The following is a 17,148-nucleotide window of genomic DNA, read 5'->3' as shown; positions in this document are numbered from 1 at the left end:
GGTGCCTAATATTTTTCAACTTACAATCACCGAAAAAGTTTTATTGAAATCTGTGATCCTATGAAAATTGCATCACCTTGATTGCGGTCAATCATATAATCTAACTGTAATCCTATGATTTAATTTTAATAAAGAAATCTTTAATCATTTAAAACTTTATTTATAAATATAATGATTGAAAAATATAGGCAATTTTTAAGTATTTCACTGCCTTCAGAATAATTTCAAAACATTTTGATATCTGTATGTAATAATCAAAACTGTAGGTATAGGTAATATTAGAGACTTCAGCCTCGAATAGATTAAAATAATAATAATAATTTTATTGTAAAATATATAAAAATATGAACATATTGGGGGTCTGTACCTGAAATTACAAAGAATTTACTTCAGTAATTAATTTACCCAAGGTTTGTAAAAAAAAAATATATATATTTTAATTAAAGAATTAATAAACTTGTAAAAATTAACTGATATCTGATATTATTCGACATAAAGAATAATACAGTTAGTATAAAGAATTTACTTTAGGAATTAATTAATGAAAGATTTATAAAAAATTATTTTTAATTAAAGAATAAATAAACTTGTTAAAATTAACTGATATTTGCTATTATTTGACATTAGGAATATAAGCAAGGTAAAGGTTGAATGACCCTGTACATTTTTTAAACAATTGGGAAAAGTGTTGTCTTCTTAATTGTTCTAATTTATCAAATCAGGCTAGGATAATTGTCTTTCAAAATGTACATGAATAAATTATGTTAATGTAGGGATGAATCAACAGTAAACTGATATATTAATAGATACTCGTACATCTCTACCAAAGTAGATAATCCAGAAAATTTAGAGAAAAAGATCTCCAGTTTATTAACCACTGTTGGTATCCACAATAACAAAATTTGTTTTAAACATTTAAATAGAGATACTAGGTTAAATTATAATATACCTCATAATTCCAAAAAATTATCGTTATACCATTTTACAAATATAAAAATCAACAAAGAAATTCCTAAAAAATTATGGTGGATACAAGGTATCTATTTATAATCTATCTATATTGTAGTATCAATGTATTTTTCTCACATTTTTACTAAAAAAAAAATATTAAAATCATATTGTTTATTATTTTTAGGACTTATGAGGTATCATAATTTAAGAGACTATATGCATACTATACGTTTAGATAACATGTTATTCCTACCTCAATATGAATGGTTAGTATAAGGTTCGGTTTGATGGCGGTGCCACTTTAGCAAAAAGACATTCTATTTTAGATCCTAGTTCTTCAATCATCTTATCACTATACGCCAACCTCAATCGCAACCTGAAAAAAAAATTTTGATCTTGATTGCTATAAATGTTGGAATATGGGGAAAATAGGAAGTATTATGGCTCAGCAAGGGATACTAGGCCATGTTCTCATACAGAGTAATGAACAGGCTGACAAGTTAGCAAAGTTCGTTTATGCGGAGAATCAGGCTGTTATACCACTATTTTACAGAACAATTAGATCTGATTTATGTTCCTACTATAAGGACAGGGCAAATACCAGACATAAAGCCCAAGTAGATGGTAAGAAGTATAATAACCTATTGAATAAGGATCAACGAATTCCCGAGAAACTCAGCAGAGCTGAGCGAGTAGCTTGTTTCCGCTTAATAACAGGACATGATCTTCTCCAAAACTTCTTTATCCTAACTTCTTTCCTATCGTTGGATAGGCGTAAGTGACTCACCGAGATGAAACAGGGGTGAACTTTATGGAACTATGGTTATATGTGTATGGTTAAGGAATACATAAGACGGAAATGAATACAAAACAAAAAGCAAGTTATACTGGTTTACAAGAGAAATGTACTACTTAGTGTGGTGTAAACAAAAAAATTGATTATAATACATTCTTTTAGCATTCAAACAAAAAATTCTTTATCCATTTTATTTTATATTGTGATGATAGAGAGTCTTACCGCACGCGCCACTGAGCTCACTTAGATTTCCGATATCCTATAAGTAGCCTGACGAAGGCTGGAAATTCTGGCCGAAACGTTGGCACTAATAAATAAGTTATTTTAACTTATTTGTGTTCTCTGACCGCACCCCAACGATCTTCTCATAAATATTATCCACCGTCAGCTATCTTCTCATCATTATTTTATATTACATTGCAAATTGAAAGGTAAATGCAAAAGTGAGTCTATTCTTGTAAATCTTACTTAAGAAAAAGTTTTAGTACAGTTGGCAGTACTCAGGATAGAATATTTCTTTCCATAAGGTAAAAATAAAAATTTTCTACATTTGTTTAAAGTGTCTATCATTGTAACAATATTAAACATTAGTTTAAGATATTCCATAGCATGTCTTCTTTGAGCTAATTTAATGTGCTTTTCAAATGTTGTTTTAATTTTTCTGTAGGACCAATAGTTTAGAAGATAAATATTTTTAATAAGAAAAGTCTTGTTATTCAGAAAAAAACACATTAATTGAAATTCTGTTCTCCTGATTGAGAATCGGTCATGGGTCAGATTTTTTTAGTAGAATCACCCCAGGAGTTTGTCTACTTTATCCTGTTACACTCTGTATATAGAATAGTAATAAATTGAAATGACAGATTCTATATCTTCAAAAACAATTTTAAAAAGAAATAATAGTAGATTATTATCATTAAGTAAATTTTACCTTTGTTAACAGAAAAAACTGAAGAAAAAATACAGTACAGTGACTCTATATTATCTAAATCTTTTAAATCCTTGTACTGAGGCTAGAGCCATATAACATTTGCCAATGTCCGGCCTCAATTTCCTAGACCCTATCTAGGTATGAAATTAAATTGTCTAGCATACTTCGACATCTGCTTCACGGTAGGGATGCAAACTTTCAACATCACCGCTCGACTTGTTAAAGATTAAAAAGTAAAAATACACCAAGTTTCATCGATACATTTCTGAATTAAGATTATTAATGCAAATTGCTTCACGAGAGAGATTACTTACAAATCGATTTCATTCATTATTTGTTCATGTTCAATCGCTTCGATATCTGAAACAGTAAAAAAGATAATAGTTAAGTCATGAAGAATTAATTTCTAAATTTTCACATAAATTTTTCACTAACACATTTGCCCTTTTCCGTCTATGTCTTCATACATTTCAACCATTTTTAGCATTGTAATATCTCTTCCTTTTTGTATTCCGTGTTTCTTTAAAAATAAAGTCATTTCTTTACCACGAAAGCCTGACCTGCCAATATCAATTTCATTATTAGTTTAGTTTATTTCCATGTTTAATCCTAAACTAGAGAACACTTAAGTGAGGCAAGTTTATGTATTTTTTAATATATCTTCTGAATGATTTTCATAGGACTCTCAACTCGTATGGGTCATGAGGGCCCCTATCTAAATCAGAATGGTTTAAATAAAAAGAGTTTATCGGATGGTCTTGATGAAGTTATAAATATTATGACAGATGCCTCAAAAATAGGAACCTGGAATGTACATACTTTATATAGAGCTGGAGATCTTAAAGAGCTTACTGATATGTCACAGAAGGCCTCTCTGGACATCTTGGCAATACAGGAGATGAGGTGGACTGGAAAAAGCGATGGATGTTAAAGCAAATACGATGGGGCTGCATATTAATGGGGGAAAAACCAAGACTATGCTGTTGTGTAAGAAGTCTCCGGACCAGAGGCAGAGTCGCCCCTATAATTTCAAAGTGGTAAGTTCTTTTTCTTACCTTGGATCTATTATCAATGAGAACCAGGATGAAGAAGAAGTCAAAAGCAGAATTTTGGCTGGAAATAGAGCCTATTTCTCCATTGTAAGACTAATCAAAAGCAAACTTGTTAGCCGTACCATCAAGTTCACCCTCTACAAAACGTTGATGAGGCCAGTCGTCACATACGGTGGAGAAACTTGGACCCTGAGCAATAAAGCAAAAAGCATTAACCTGCTAGACAGGTTTGAAAGAGTAATTCTGAGGAGAATCTTAGGGCCCATATGCGAGAATGGTAATTTGCAAAGAAGGAAAAATGGTGAGCTTTTTGGGCTCTATAAAGAATATTGCATCTCTTCATACATAAGGATAAAGAGGCTTAAATGGCTTGGCAATGTAATGAGGATGAGCGAGGAAAGAGTGGTTCATAAATTGTACAGTTACGTTCCGAACGGTGTGTGGCAACGTGGTAGGCTGAAGGGTCGGTGGAGGGATGCTATGAGGCGGGATCTGCGACAACTCAGGATCCCAGTTACCCTTACAGAAGATAAAGAAAGATGGTTGGTGGTCGTTAAGCAGACCAAGAGCAGCTTCATGCGCCTGTTGTGCTAGTAAAAGAAGAAGAATGGTTATGATCAACAACCCTTTGATTATGATTTGCAACTAAAAAAAAACTCATGTATTAAAATAATCCCTACAATTAAATGTAATTTTCCTTTTTTAACTATTGAAACTTTTATTCAATTAATCAAAAGTAACCAATTTTGTTTATTTTCAGGATTTTTTCGAGCTGAATTTTAAATTAAATATTTCAATGTTTTTATATAACATTTATGTAAAAATAAACACTCATGAGGTATAAAAACTCAACTGATCTTTAACACACAAATAAAAAAAGTATTTAAAATATTTAATTGATCTATTTATAAATTAAAAAACTGAAATTACAATGAATCCTAAAACAATCTTTGAATATATATAACAAAATAAATATATATAACCTTCTCAGAACATCTATGATGATACTGTAATTCTCTTCTGCTGTTTCTTTTCTTCGTTTTTCTTTGAGGCTATTAGACAACTTATTCATATTTAAGGCTTTAAGGAACCTGTTTAAGCAATCGTAAAATATATTCTTCAAATAAATTTTAGAGCGATCTTCCATGATGTCAAACCTTAAAAAAGATAAAATCAGTACTATTTTTTTTCAAATTAGTAAAAAGCGAAGTAATGTTGTAATTACCTAGTCAGTACTACTTGTAATAAATTTTGTAAAAATTATTATAATTAAATTATATGAATCCTTTACCTTACTGTCATAAATCCATTCACAAGCACAGCAACAAAAAGGCTCTAAGAAAAAAATAATAATGTATCCATTTATTAGCTTCAATCCTAGTTAATAAAATTTAAATCTATACTATAGAAAGAAAAATATAATCTACAATACATAAAATATTTTGAGTAATAAAATATACAGAATTTTTGTTTTAAATTAAATTGTTAATGTGACATACGATTGTTGTATCTTGGACTATTGCTTGGTCATAAACAAGGTTAAAAACTATTGATGCATTTATTTGACAATTACTCCCCTTTTGACTTTAAAAAATTATAATACAACACATGACTAAAATGAATTTGGACTTAAAAATAAAAAAGCTACATACATTCATAAAGCCAAAAGCACTTGAAAACCATTATACAAGAACCATGGTATGTATTAAATTACACAATGTGCCATTCTTATATACCATCAACTCAGCTGTAAAGCACAACATTGAATATAATTTTCACTTCTCTAATCGAATCATTTCAACACACTTTTATAATACATTTCTTCCGTCCTTCAGCTATGAATCCAAAAAAAAAATGGCCTCAATCTCTGATAGACCTATTTACTTTAAGTCTGTTAATTTATTTATTTTAACTTAATTTTATTTTTCACAAAGATCCTAGTCATATGTTGAATCTATATGAATTAAATTTTTCAAGAAATTCGGGAGAAACTAAAAATATCAAATTCACTTAAAGCAATCCACTGAAGTAGTGAATTAATACTTGAATAAATAAATTGATATTTTATCAAAAATTATTGACATAGTAGAGGACATGAGGAAGAAATAATTACCAAGAATACAAGGATAAAGACATAAATAAAGAGCATGAAGTAGAGTGGTCCTAGAAATGGTCTAGCTTCATGAACTTTCTTGTAGTCCAAGGCTCCAACAAGAAGAATTAGTAAAGATATCAGTGCCTGGCTCATCGTTCCAAATTCCTCGACCTGGAAGAATATTTGGCAGGGTAAAATTTTTTTTTTTTTTGCTCAAGTCCTCCACATTTGAGGACCAATACAGCCCCAGAATGGGAATGTCAAGATTCATTTCTCGAGTCTGTTGAGAAATAAATATTGACTAGCTTAGGTGGGAATCGAACCCATAACCTTCTCAACTAAGCATTCTGGGAACCTCGCCCCAGCCCGCTCAGCTATCAGGTTGTCAGGGTAAATATTACTTACACAGCATAAGTCATGATCGAGGTCCAGATTTTTATGCAATTGCATATTTTGATTGCATGATTGTTTTTTAAACCCCTGATCAAAATCTTTATGAATTAGTGAACCCAGATGCAATTATTCAAGTTTTATTTTGAATATTTAATAATAAATGCATTTATTTACATGTATATGTATATATATTCATTTATTAATACAATTTGAAAACGTTAATTATTTTATTTCCAGAATTTTCACTTCTGTTGGCCAGGCCCAAGACACTTGCAATTTTTTTAAGTGTATTATTTTAATTATTTACTAATTTTGGTTTATGAAAAATAAAATTGAAAACATTTTTAAACCCTTCTTTTATTTCTTTCTGTATTCAGAACCTTTTGTAGAGATATTTTATTATAGTTTGTCTGTCTTTTTGTATATTTGAAGATTATTAGCTGCATATTTTATGTTTTTGTACTGCATATTATAAGGCATATTTTGGGGTTTTTAACTACATAAAAATCTAGGCCTTGGTCGTGACACACACTTAGAAGTAGAACTTGATAAAAAAAACATAATAATATATCAAAATTAAAAAAAATTTACTATGAGAAGAAATAACATTTTTGTGGTTATGTATTTTAATTTTTGAGTAATTCCTTGATAACATTTTCTTTTTTTGACCACAATAGTGTTTAAAAGAAAAATTAAACATTTAAATAATCCATCAACAGCATCAGATAATCCAATAGAGTCTACTTATTAAAAAATAAAACTGCTATCATCTGTCTTAGTTTCTTCTATTCTTGAGGATCATAATTGCAGATAAAGCTTGTAATGGAATATTTCTACCAAATTATTTTTTTTAAATATGTATTATGTTAATTACATGATTTTTTTTTTAAACTTCATAAATAAATTCCAACAAATCCCATCAAATCACCCTTCGTCGTAAACCTACTGACTGCCCTACAGTTTCATTTAATGATGTTACTCTTACCCCTGTCGAACAGATCCACTACCTTGGACTACATTTGGACAAGCGATTAACACGGAATCCTCATACCAGACTGAAAAGACAGGAAACTGCACGTCGATTTTGACTATTACAGCACTTACTAGACAAACGGTCTAAACTTCTAATTCATTACAAAAGACTGATCTACATGACTGTAATAAGGCCAATCTGGACATATGGAGTTGAGCTTTAGGGCTCCATTACACCTTCAAATTCCTCTTGTATTCAATCCTTACAATCCAAAATCCTCAATGCTCCTTACTTTGTCACAAATAAAATCATACATAAAGACCTTAATGTTTCCTATGTAACTGATCTAGTCCGAACCGGATATCACTCCTTCCATTATAAACTCTCCAACCACTCAAACCCCCTAGTTTCTAATCTTGCATCCTCTTCCATTCCTGACAATCCTCCGAGGCGCCTGAAAAGAAGATGGCCACGAGACCAACTATTGTAAAATGTCATTAGAGTGCTACCAATGAGTAGTTTCTCTACATGCCTGTAACACTCCAATTTTACTTAGATCAGATTTACTAAATGTATTGTAATGTACAGTTGTAAATAGCAATAAATAAATATTAAAAAAAAAAAAAAACTTTATTTAAATTTTTTTTTTTTATGGATATTCTTACCTGTGCTCCAAATAGAAGATGCCCAAGCAATGCAAAGGAAACAAGTAATAAAATTAATATGAAAGTTAATCCAAAAAGTTCTTGGGCACACTGCAATAACAAATAAAAATAAATTTTCAATTTTGTTTCCTATATTCTATCAATGTTAACCTCAAGAATAAGTTTTTACCTTCCCCACTGTTTTAAGGAGATGGTACATAACCTTGATGAGCATCATAAATTTTATAAGTTTGAGCCACACCAGTGTTACAAAGAATGCACAGCCAGTGTTGAACAATAGTTGTATTTCTGCGAGTGAGTCAAAATTCGCATAATCATCTTCATTAATTTGTTGGATGAGTTCAGGCAATTCATTCCTTACGCGCTGGTATCTGATATATCCAAGGGCCAACAAGTTCCATCCAAGCTTAAACAGAGAAAGATTAAACTCCAATTACAACTTGAATAAATTGCTTGCTAAATTAAAAAACAAAATAATGGAAGGTTTACTATAATATCTTCTAGTCTGTCTTGTCAATAAATCATTAAGATTAAGACTTCAGTACTTATAATTATATGGTGTTATATAACTAATGGTTTGAAGAAAATACAATAAAGTAAGATAAGTACTGTTTTTAGAGCTGTGATAAATATTAATCCCAAGAGACAGTCACCTCTAATGATTACTGCTGCCATAAAGGCTAGAATAGCTAGAGAAAACTATGCTTCCCCCAAATCTCCCAGTCAAAGAAGGAACAGTAAAAAAAAAACTATTTTTTTCCTCCTATCTTATCTTTTGGTAATAAATTGTTTTATTTTATAGTATAAAATAATAAAATCAATCATTCCATATCAGTAGTCTACCATTGTCTTCATTTCTATTTTAGCAGTCCTTGTTTTCTGGAAATCATTTCCAATGAGTTGCAGCTTTCTTTTTGTAGTTGCTATATTATATTAAGAGTCTATCTTTAACTCCATTGTCACTCTTACTTAATATAGTCGTCTTTGTTCAATTCAAGGGCCTATGGTTAGGTAATGAATCCTAAATGATAGAATAGTATCAAATATACTGCCCAAAAAGCTTCTCTTGAAATTTTGACAATAAAAATTTCTGAGACGAAACGTATGAATGATTGTTGGAGCTAAAACGCTACCATGGATAAGAATCAAGTCCTACAAGGAATATAGTGCTAATAAATAAATATAATAAGAATTACAGTCCAATTTTATTTTCAACACAATATATCATTAATGAAAAAAATGAATACACATCTGGACAAGTATGAAAAAGTAGACAAGACAAAATTATTAATTAATTATATAATTTAATGTGTGATTTTACTGATGATTAAAATTTTTATTTTATCCTAAACTACCAGTCGGACGCAACCAATCTGTGGTATCAAATATCTAGTATGTTTATGTTTTATGTGGTAGGGGTTCTAGTAGTTTCCTGATTCCCCACCCCTCGTACAAGAATAAGGTTTAAATTTCCCCTGTGGAATGTTGACGTTAGATGGTGAAGTTAAAACCTATTGGATGAATAGTGCCAATAATGGTATACTTATATTCCGACCTCTGATGGAATGATATTTATTGTTATTTGATGAATTTTTATTTGATATTATATAATCTACTAGGTGAATGCAGATTATTCACATGATTATGTGAAAATGTTATTTTAAAACCCTTTTTCAGTTATATGTTCAGTTTGTTGGTTTCTACCTTAAGTCCAAGCAGAAATTTTATTTTTGGAAGATTATTAGTTGACCATATGTGATCATTGTAATAAAATAGTCTGAGCGATGGTCACGAAAGGTACAAAAGTAGCAAAAAATTATTTATTAGTAACCGAGATTTCACAACACTTTGTTGGGCTTAATCAAAGCTAAATGAGAACAACATACAAACTGTATCTTAAAGTTGTACTCTTGTAGTATTATTGTATTCTCATATTCTTATCATATATTAAAATATTTGTTTTTAATCTCACTGATCAGTTGTGAGTAAATGTATTAAAATTTGTAATGCCCTGACCGATAGTTACTAACGATTGATATTAATGCTAGGGTTAATATCATAAAAATATTATTTATATAATTCAATTTGCCTTCTTTTTAATGACTAACACAGATATTTCTATTTTGAAAACCAGTTAATTAATAATACTAACAATCACAATTGCAAGGTCAAGATAGTTCCAGATATTCGACAAATAACTGAATCGAAGAACACCAATCTCCCTGATTTCTTCAGCAGTAAACAGGAGGAGCATGACCACAATCGCCACTTCAAACCCTAGGATGATATGGTCCCAGAAAGAGACGTAGCGGATCAGCTTCAAAGTATGGAATCTGGCTGAAGGTATGACTCCTCCACTCGGAGGAAACTCAGCAATTAACCTGTTATAATATTTCTCCATTAGTTAATTTAAATTCATATATAATTTATTTTTGTATGAAAACTGAAACAAAATCATTTCAATATAACATTACAAACATAATATGACTCACTGTGAGCCCAATATGACCAACGAAAAACTTATTTATTTCATTTTTTATATTGACTATTGATTGATCCCCAATAATAATAATTTTTATAAATTAGAAAAAGTCAACTGTCACTTTAGCAATACTGTGGAGTATGAATACTTCTTAAAAACAAAAAAAAAAAAAAATATTTTTTCTGTTCAAAAAATTTGACTACTTCTTCAAAAAGAGAGAAAATGAAAGAATAGGATCCACAATCCAATAAAGTTGGAAATTGCATTAATAATATTCTAAACTAAATGAGTACGATCAAATAATTTTTTTATTTAATACTATAATTAATAATTTAATACTTATTAATGTTTTAATACTTGCTTCACAACACAGAACAGATTCACGTTTGGTGTGTATAGCGTGAAATCGACAAACACTGCCCTTGTCCCATGGTCTATCCACAAACTGTCATGAAGGTTATCAATTATTTTTTTGTTTAAGACATAGTTCCTCGTTAGGTTCAAATAGTAACCACCAGTTCCATATGAGGATATTTTCCCTTCATATGCATTGGCTAGGTCTTCAGAAAAAGTCCATCTATAATAACAAAAAAAAATTAAATAAAATAATAAGTGAAAAACAAAAAAAAATAGTAAAATGAAATATTGCAATACAAAGCCTTAAGCCTCTCAAATACCCCAAATAACTGACCAGTCAACATTTTTTTCATTTCAGAGATAATAAGAACAGAAAAAGAAAAGACTACAGAAATACAGACCAAAGGAAACACATCTCACATCAGCTGCTCAAAAATGACTAGAAGTAGTACATCCCTGCTAAAAAGTTGAGTATGGGCTATATTATTCGTATTTTTTGATGTGAGATTTTGATTTTTGACTATCCTTGATGTTCAGTGATCTCAGTAATTTAGTTTATCCCTCAATATTACCCATAAACCATTTTAACTCAGGCTGGTTAGTGAGATTATGCTTATATTGTAAAATTATAGAACATTGATCTTTTTAAAGTGTTTTTCATAACAAAAATACATAATATAAAATCCTGAAAACACATAATTTAAAAATATAAAAATCCTATCACTACTAATAAGTATGTAGGCTCTCATTTTTTATTACTTGAACCTTTCTTTGGACCAACCACTAGGTATAAAATGTTATTATAATTTTTTTTTATAAGTAATTGAGATCATAGCCATAACGAAATGATATTGGAAATTATCATACACATAGCTAACCAAAGGTTTTAACATACCTATCTATAATATAATATCGGATACTATCCAATTTTTAAAACAAAATTTAATGGTAATTATTTAATTACTTGAAAGCATCAGACAGTAAAAACAATTACGATTTTTTTTTTGTTTCTTTTTGCTTCTTAGTATAGTAAGGTAGGAACCAATCAACCACTCCTCTCCTTCCTCCTTTTAAAAGTTGGCCAAAAAGTAATTACAAGGACAATTAAAATTACTTTCCAATTACTGTAATTTAGAATTGCAGAAGTGCTCTAAAATTATAATGCAACTACTAGTAATTACAAATACTTAATAATTACAAAAATGGAAAAAAAACTGTGATACAATGGCTCCAAAATATGAAAATGATATCCAGTTTACGATTGCGCACTGGTAGATTTATTAACATATTACAGTTAATTTATATGTTCTCAAAGATGCTAAAAATAAATATTAAATTGATTTTATGATCGCATGCTTGCAATTACAATTGTTTCTATTTAATTGTCCATCAAAACCACTAATTTTTGGTGTTTCAGGCCATTCAATGGTTGTCTTAGTGTAATTACAGTGAAACATGTAATTTGAATATGTAATTAAATTTCTAATGTAATGATTCCTTCCTAACTGAGCCCAGAAGATACCAATATATTATCCCCATTATAGAGCCATTAACATTATCCAATATTACTCACTCTGATCCAGTCTTTCGGCCGAAATCTGCCTGATCTTCGTTAAACCAATTGTAATAGCCATAACATGAACGAAAAGTCATGGAAAAGTCCTGAGGCACCTTGCACGAATCTGGTTTCACCCTCACCTGAAAAATTCAAAAGGAATCAATTATTATACTTTCCCACCAAGTTATTAATTAATAGTTTTGAAAGTATATTAGTAGATTAGTTTTAATATTACCTGCCTCAACCTCGGTACACCAACTAAAATATTCTGCAATAGAACCAATTTGCTATCCTCCATGGTTAGTGTGTTACCAGTCAATTGGTCTTCAAAATATTTGAAAAATAAAGTATTGAGGAACGCATTTTGTAAATACTGCAACATAGGCCTGTTGTTTTGAGATTTATTAAAATAGTAGCACATCCTGAATGAAAATAGCACAACTCAAAAAAAGAAACAGCTTTCTAGGTAAAAAGTTGTCAGTCACAACCATATCCACTATTTAAAAGCAAATTAATTGAAGTTAATACACTCAGTAATTAATTAATTAACTTTTTTGTTTAAAGAAAATCAATAGTGATGAGAACCGAATGACATACACCTCTTTGTCTCACAACTGCTCATATGAAAGGCCTCATTGTGAAGCACACTTTCTGCTTCAGCAAATCTTATAGTAAACATGAAAAACCTCCAATTCCAAAACAACTTCTTTCGCATCACGTGTAGTGTATTATAAATGTAGTGGAGCGTCCAACCAGGACTACCACTATTTGTCTCTAGGAGGGGTAAACATCTCATCCTGGAACATAGATGAGATGTTTACCCCTCCTCTTGCAAAAATAGTCGACATAGGGCCGTCTGTAGCTGAGGGAGTTGAGGTGTAGGTCTGGTGTAAAATTTTTGTTCGGTTTTAATCGATCAAATCATTCATCAAATTTTGGAGAAATTTTCAGGGATTGTAGGGGGTTCCTATCTAGTTGGTCCTAAATGGATTTTATCCGGTTCCGTTGGATTCCTCCTCACACATTTATGAGAATGTAGGTCCCATTCGGAGTATTGGTGTAAAATTGGTCTAGCATCAGGTTGAATCTAATACTTAACTCCTTTATGGGTACTCCTATATTTCAACAGCTCAAAGAAATTTCCTGTATTATATTCACAGAATCATATTAAAACAATAAGGAAGCTATATTGCTTATCTGAAGTTGATGTGTTTTTTTTTTTTAATTTGTGTCACTTTCATTCTGGATGTGATATGTGGTACAGTACAAACTAAAAAAAATCACTAACTGCCCAGAACTGTTGTATGGACCTCACTTCCAAGTAGGTTAACGCAAGCCCTTGTGGAGACTTGAACTTGGTATGGATGAATAAATCCGATAGGACAATACTGTAGTAATACATTATTGCGGTGAAAGAACCGAAGACGACTAAAATAATAATAACAATTAATATTGGATAATCCTTTTAAACTGAGGATCCTACAAGGACTACCAGTGTAACTTACCAATCGAAACTGAAGTCAGGAAAATGAGATATATAATAAATTCTTGGATGGAAAGGAAGATGAACTGTTCTCTATCAGTATTTCTATACATTTCTGAAGTATACCAAAAAGCTAAAAAAAAAAAATTTCTGAAGGTGATAAGGCAGATTACATTTTGGTACATAAATTGTATTATAAACTTCAAATAAATTAAAAAGGACTTTAATGATAATAAAACAATGAAGTTTATCTGACTAAAAGATATTTGCAGTATATTCATGAAGTGAAGAAAAACAGAAGTATACATAAACTAGCCTTGTCGAGGTGGTTAGTTTCTTTCTGATTCTGCTTGTCCAGAAGGCCTCCACAATTCGTTTTCAGTTAATAAAGGTAAAATATTTGACAAGGAAGATGACTAGATAGGATGAGACTAACGGGTGACAACAGTTATATCTCAAAGGATGGTAACCTTGTCCTACCGGATACTATTCCTGAAGGTCCGAGGGAGGTAAGCCAGGTGATGCAGGAAGGCGCCTTCGTTCTACAGGGTACTATTCCGATAGATATGGAGGAGGTACGTAGTCCCGAAGGGTAGCTAGCCGTATATTGCCGTTTGTCAACTTTCCTTATTGGTTCAAAGTATTTACAGTTTTGATGTTATTTACATGCATATCATAAAAATTATTTACATATTAAACAAACAAATCAGTACAATATTTGCATTAAAGAAACATGATTGGCGCTCCTAGGTGACACTGTTTGAAGCTCCTCGTCTCGGCGGGAAGTGCTAACAATAGGGTTATTCTGATCTTTAGTTTAACATGTTAAAGAGAAAAACTTATGTTAAATGGAGAAATATTTTCTTCTTCTACCATGTTAATAAAACGATATAACATGGCTGAGAATCTGTTACTAGGTTTCTTAAATTGAGAATGACGTCACGAAACACACCAGCTGAGCTTGTCAAAATTTTATTTGTTGTGCTAAGATACTTACTCGTAGTTTGTGGTGTTTTTTTCTTTTGTCTTGTTTTTTGTACTTTTTAAAATATACAATCAGTAGCCAAACTTTTACGCTTCTACCTTTCACTTATTTTAGGCATGTTGTAATAAATTACTGCAGTCAAAACTTGGAAGTAAACAATAACATGAAGTTTTGGTAGGTAAGGTTACTAAACAAGTTGCTCAGAAAATCCGCTAGGAGCACTTATGCATTTACCATTTAACATCATTTTAAATAGGGCTGTTCACAATGCAATACTTATAACATTTAACATGGTAAAACATTTTATATTTAACACAATATCATGAATACCCCTAATGTTAGTACGACCGGTTCGGATAGGTGGCCTAAAAGCAGTGGCGTAGCAGAACTGAGGTCAGCTAGGAGGCCAATCACCTCCGGATTCTTTTCAGTAGTAGTAGTAGGATAGTATTATTTAGAATAGTAGGACTCTTTTCACAATAAACAGATAAGTATTGCACCGTAACCTTAAAATACCACAGGTAGAAAAAGATAATACTCAACCTGATTTATGTTTTCCATACACAAAGCATCCACTAATTTATTGTTTTTATTCTGTTTTAGAGGGATCGGAAAAAAAAACTGAGGTTAGGGGCAAATCTTATCTTAAGGTCAGTTCTTACAACCACTTTTAACTGATCGGAACACGCGCATAGTTTTAGAATTGAATAACCCGTACTAAACTTGCTCTGTACAGTTTCGGAAAGTTAGAAGTCGTTGCTGGGACAAACTTTTAGATTCATTCTCTTCGACTAATTAGTGGGGCAGGATGAATACAGAATGCACCGCTTTGAACCAAGTGGGTCCCCTGGACAACCTGAAATTGTTTCATGAACAACTTTGGGTAAAAAAAAATTCTAGTTAAAATCGTTAATTTATTTAATACTAGCTGACTTAGCAATAGCCATATTTGATGAATATATATTTAATGATCACAATTGATAGTTTGATTTATATTATTGTAGTTAGTTATATAAAACATATAAGTATACTTTATTATTATGATTTGGTAATATTAATTGAACCAATATATGGGATGACATTCGTTTTAAGCACCTCAAGAAACCCTTTAGGGAATCATTAATATTTTTTTTTTTCAATAAGGAATGAACCTCCTCATTGTATTAGTACTTTCAAAGTATATTAGTACTATATTGAAACAATTGAGACCGATTGAAACATTTTGAAAGTTTTGTAAAAGATTTTTAGGAGGGAAAATTAGTAGCTTTAAACTGAAGCTGTATGTCAGCACCTGTACCATCGTTAAAACTGGCCAGAATAAGTTGATTTCTTCTTATTATTTAAGGGGGCCGTCCATAGCTCAGTGGTTAAGACACAGTCTTACCAATTTGATGTCTATTGGCGGTGCCGGTTCGAATCCGGCCTGGGACGTTGACTTTTTCATTGAGTAGCGGTCCCACAAAATGAAGAACTTTGACCCCCAACCATGGTTAGGCAGTATAGGACTCCAATGGGGGAGTCTTGGCCGAAAAAAAAAAAATTATTTAAGCCAATTTTACAATATATCATACTCCAATCTATATACTACATGAAATATGAATAGTTTATGAATAGTAACAATCAATATTAGTACTATACTGAAACAATTCTCAGTCACTGACCTATGAAAGTGTTTTAAAAGATTTTTAATGAGCGAAATAAAGTTTTTACCACCTCAAGATACCCTTAAATTCGAATTTTCGAAAAAATCAGAAAATAAAATTTTTTAGTCCAAAATTTTCGCCTTTCCTTTTTAAAAATCTAAAAAAATGGAAATAACCTCAATACTACTCGACCGATCTACACCAAACCTCTGAGTGGTTTAGAGCTCTATAAATTCCATCAAAGGACACAGACCGGATCTAATTAAACAAATTAATACCGGAGATATAAAAAAAACACGTGATTTTTTTTCTTAATATGAAACCAATATTTCGCCTCTGTAAGGAAATTAAATTCTGCTTTCCAACTGTTCTATTAACGTAGGAATTGGATACAATGCAGAGGTGTTATGAACAATTAGTACAAGAGCCCAAGAGGAGAAAAAAAGGCATTTATCTCACCCCAATTTTTGATTACATTAATGAAAACAACGTATAATTACTAGTCAAAATTGATGAGTCTATCAAGTATAGGTAGGGGGAATAAAAAATGGCGGCTATTTCAAAGCATTAAAAGAAAAAAAAAATTCATTCGGAGTTCATTACGAGCCCTAATAGAGTTATTTACGTTAAATATTTTTCGAGATATAGCTTTTTAAAAAGCAATGTTTCGTAAAAATTTTGTATGGGACGTACTGAAAGATCAGTAGTTAGTGAATTTATTTTGAAAAATTTATATCTCAAAAACCATTTGACGTACAGATCTCTATTAGCACTCAAATTAAAG

General features: G+C 30.9%; 1 protein-coding gene across 3 annotated transcripts in view; it reads right to left on the bottom strand.

Annotated features, from left to right (window-relative positions):
* LOC106692381 (polycystin-2-like protein 2) overlaps positions 1 to 17,148 on the bottom strand; it is a 123,135-nt gene that overhangs the window by 90,258 nt on the left and 15,729 nt on the right. For 2 of the 3 annotated variants that reach the window (XR_001344952.2, XM_014438303.2), the window contains exons 6-19: positions 13,759 to 13,869; positions 13,542 to 13,681; positions 12,489 to 12,626; positions 12,269 to 12,393; positions 10,700 to 10,915; positions 10,009 to 10,237; positions 8,026 to 8,262; positions 7,857 to 7,946; positions 5,844 to 5,996; positions 5,022 to 5,065; positions 4,714 to 4,887; positions 3,114 to 3,238; positions 2,993 to 3,038; positions 1,205 to 1,327 (exon numbers count right to left, since the gene is read on the bottom strand). Coding sequence is in view for 2 of the 3 variants with exons in the window: in XM_014438303.2 (XP_014293789.1) it covers positions 1,219 to 1,327; positions 2,993 to 3,038; positions 3,114 to 3,238; positions 4,714 to 4,887; positions 5,022 to 5,065; positions 5,844 to 5,996; positions 7,857 to 7,946; positions 8,026 to 8,262; positions 10,009 to 10,237; positions 10,700 to 10,915; positions 12,269 to 12,393; positions 12,489 to 12,626; positions 13,542 to 13,681; positions 13,759 to 13,869 (1,937 nt within the window). In the remaining variant the exon portion in view is untranslated. Of the gene's footprint in view, positions 1 to 197; positions 368 to 1,204; positions 1,328 to 2,992; positions 3,039 to 3,113; positions 3,239 to 4,713; positions 4,888 to 5,021; positions 5,066 to 5,843; positions 5,997 to 7,856; positions 7,947 to 8,025; positions 8,263 to 10,008; positions 10,238 to 10,699; positions 10,916 to 12,268; positions 12,394 to 12,488; positions 12,627 to 13,541; positions 13,682 to 13,758; positions 13,870 to 17,148 lie in introns of those variants that run through there. The other variant, XM_014438302.2, reaches the window with a different exon arrangement.

This window comes from Halyomorpha halys, unplaced genomic scaffold (genome assembly GCF_000696795.3).
Source record: "Halyomorpha halys isolate HHAL.00 unplaced genomic scaffold, Hhal_1.1 Scaffold54.1, whole genome shotgun sequence".
NCBI lineage: Eukaryota > Metazoa > Arthropoda > Insecta > Hemiptera > Pentatomidae > Halyomorpha > Halyomorpha halys.
The sequence above is the reverse complement of the archived record's forward strand: the minus strand, read 5'-3'. Positions and strand labels throughout refer to the sequence as shown.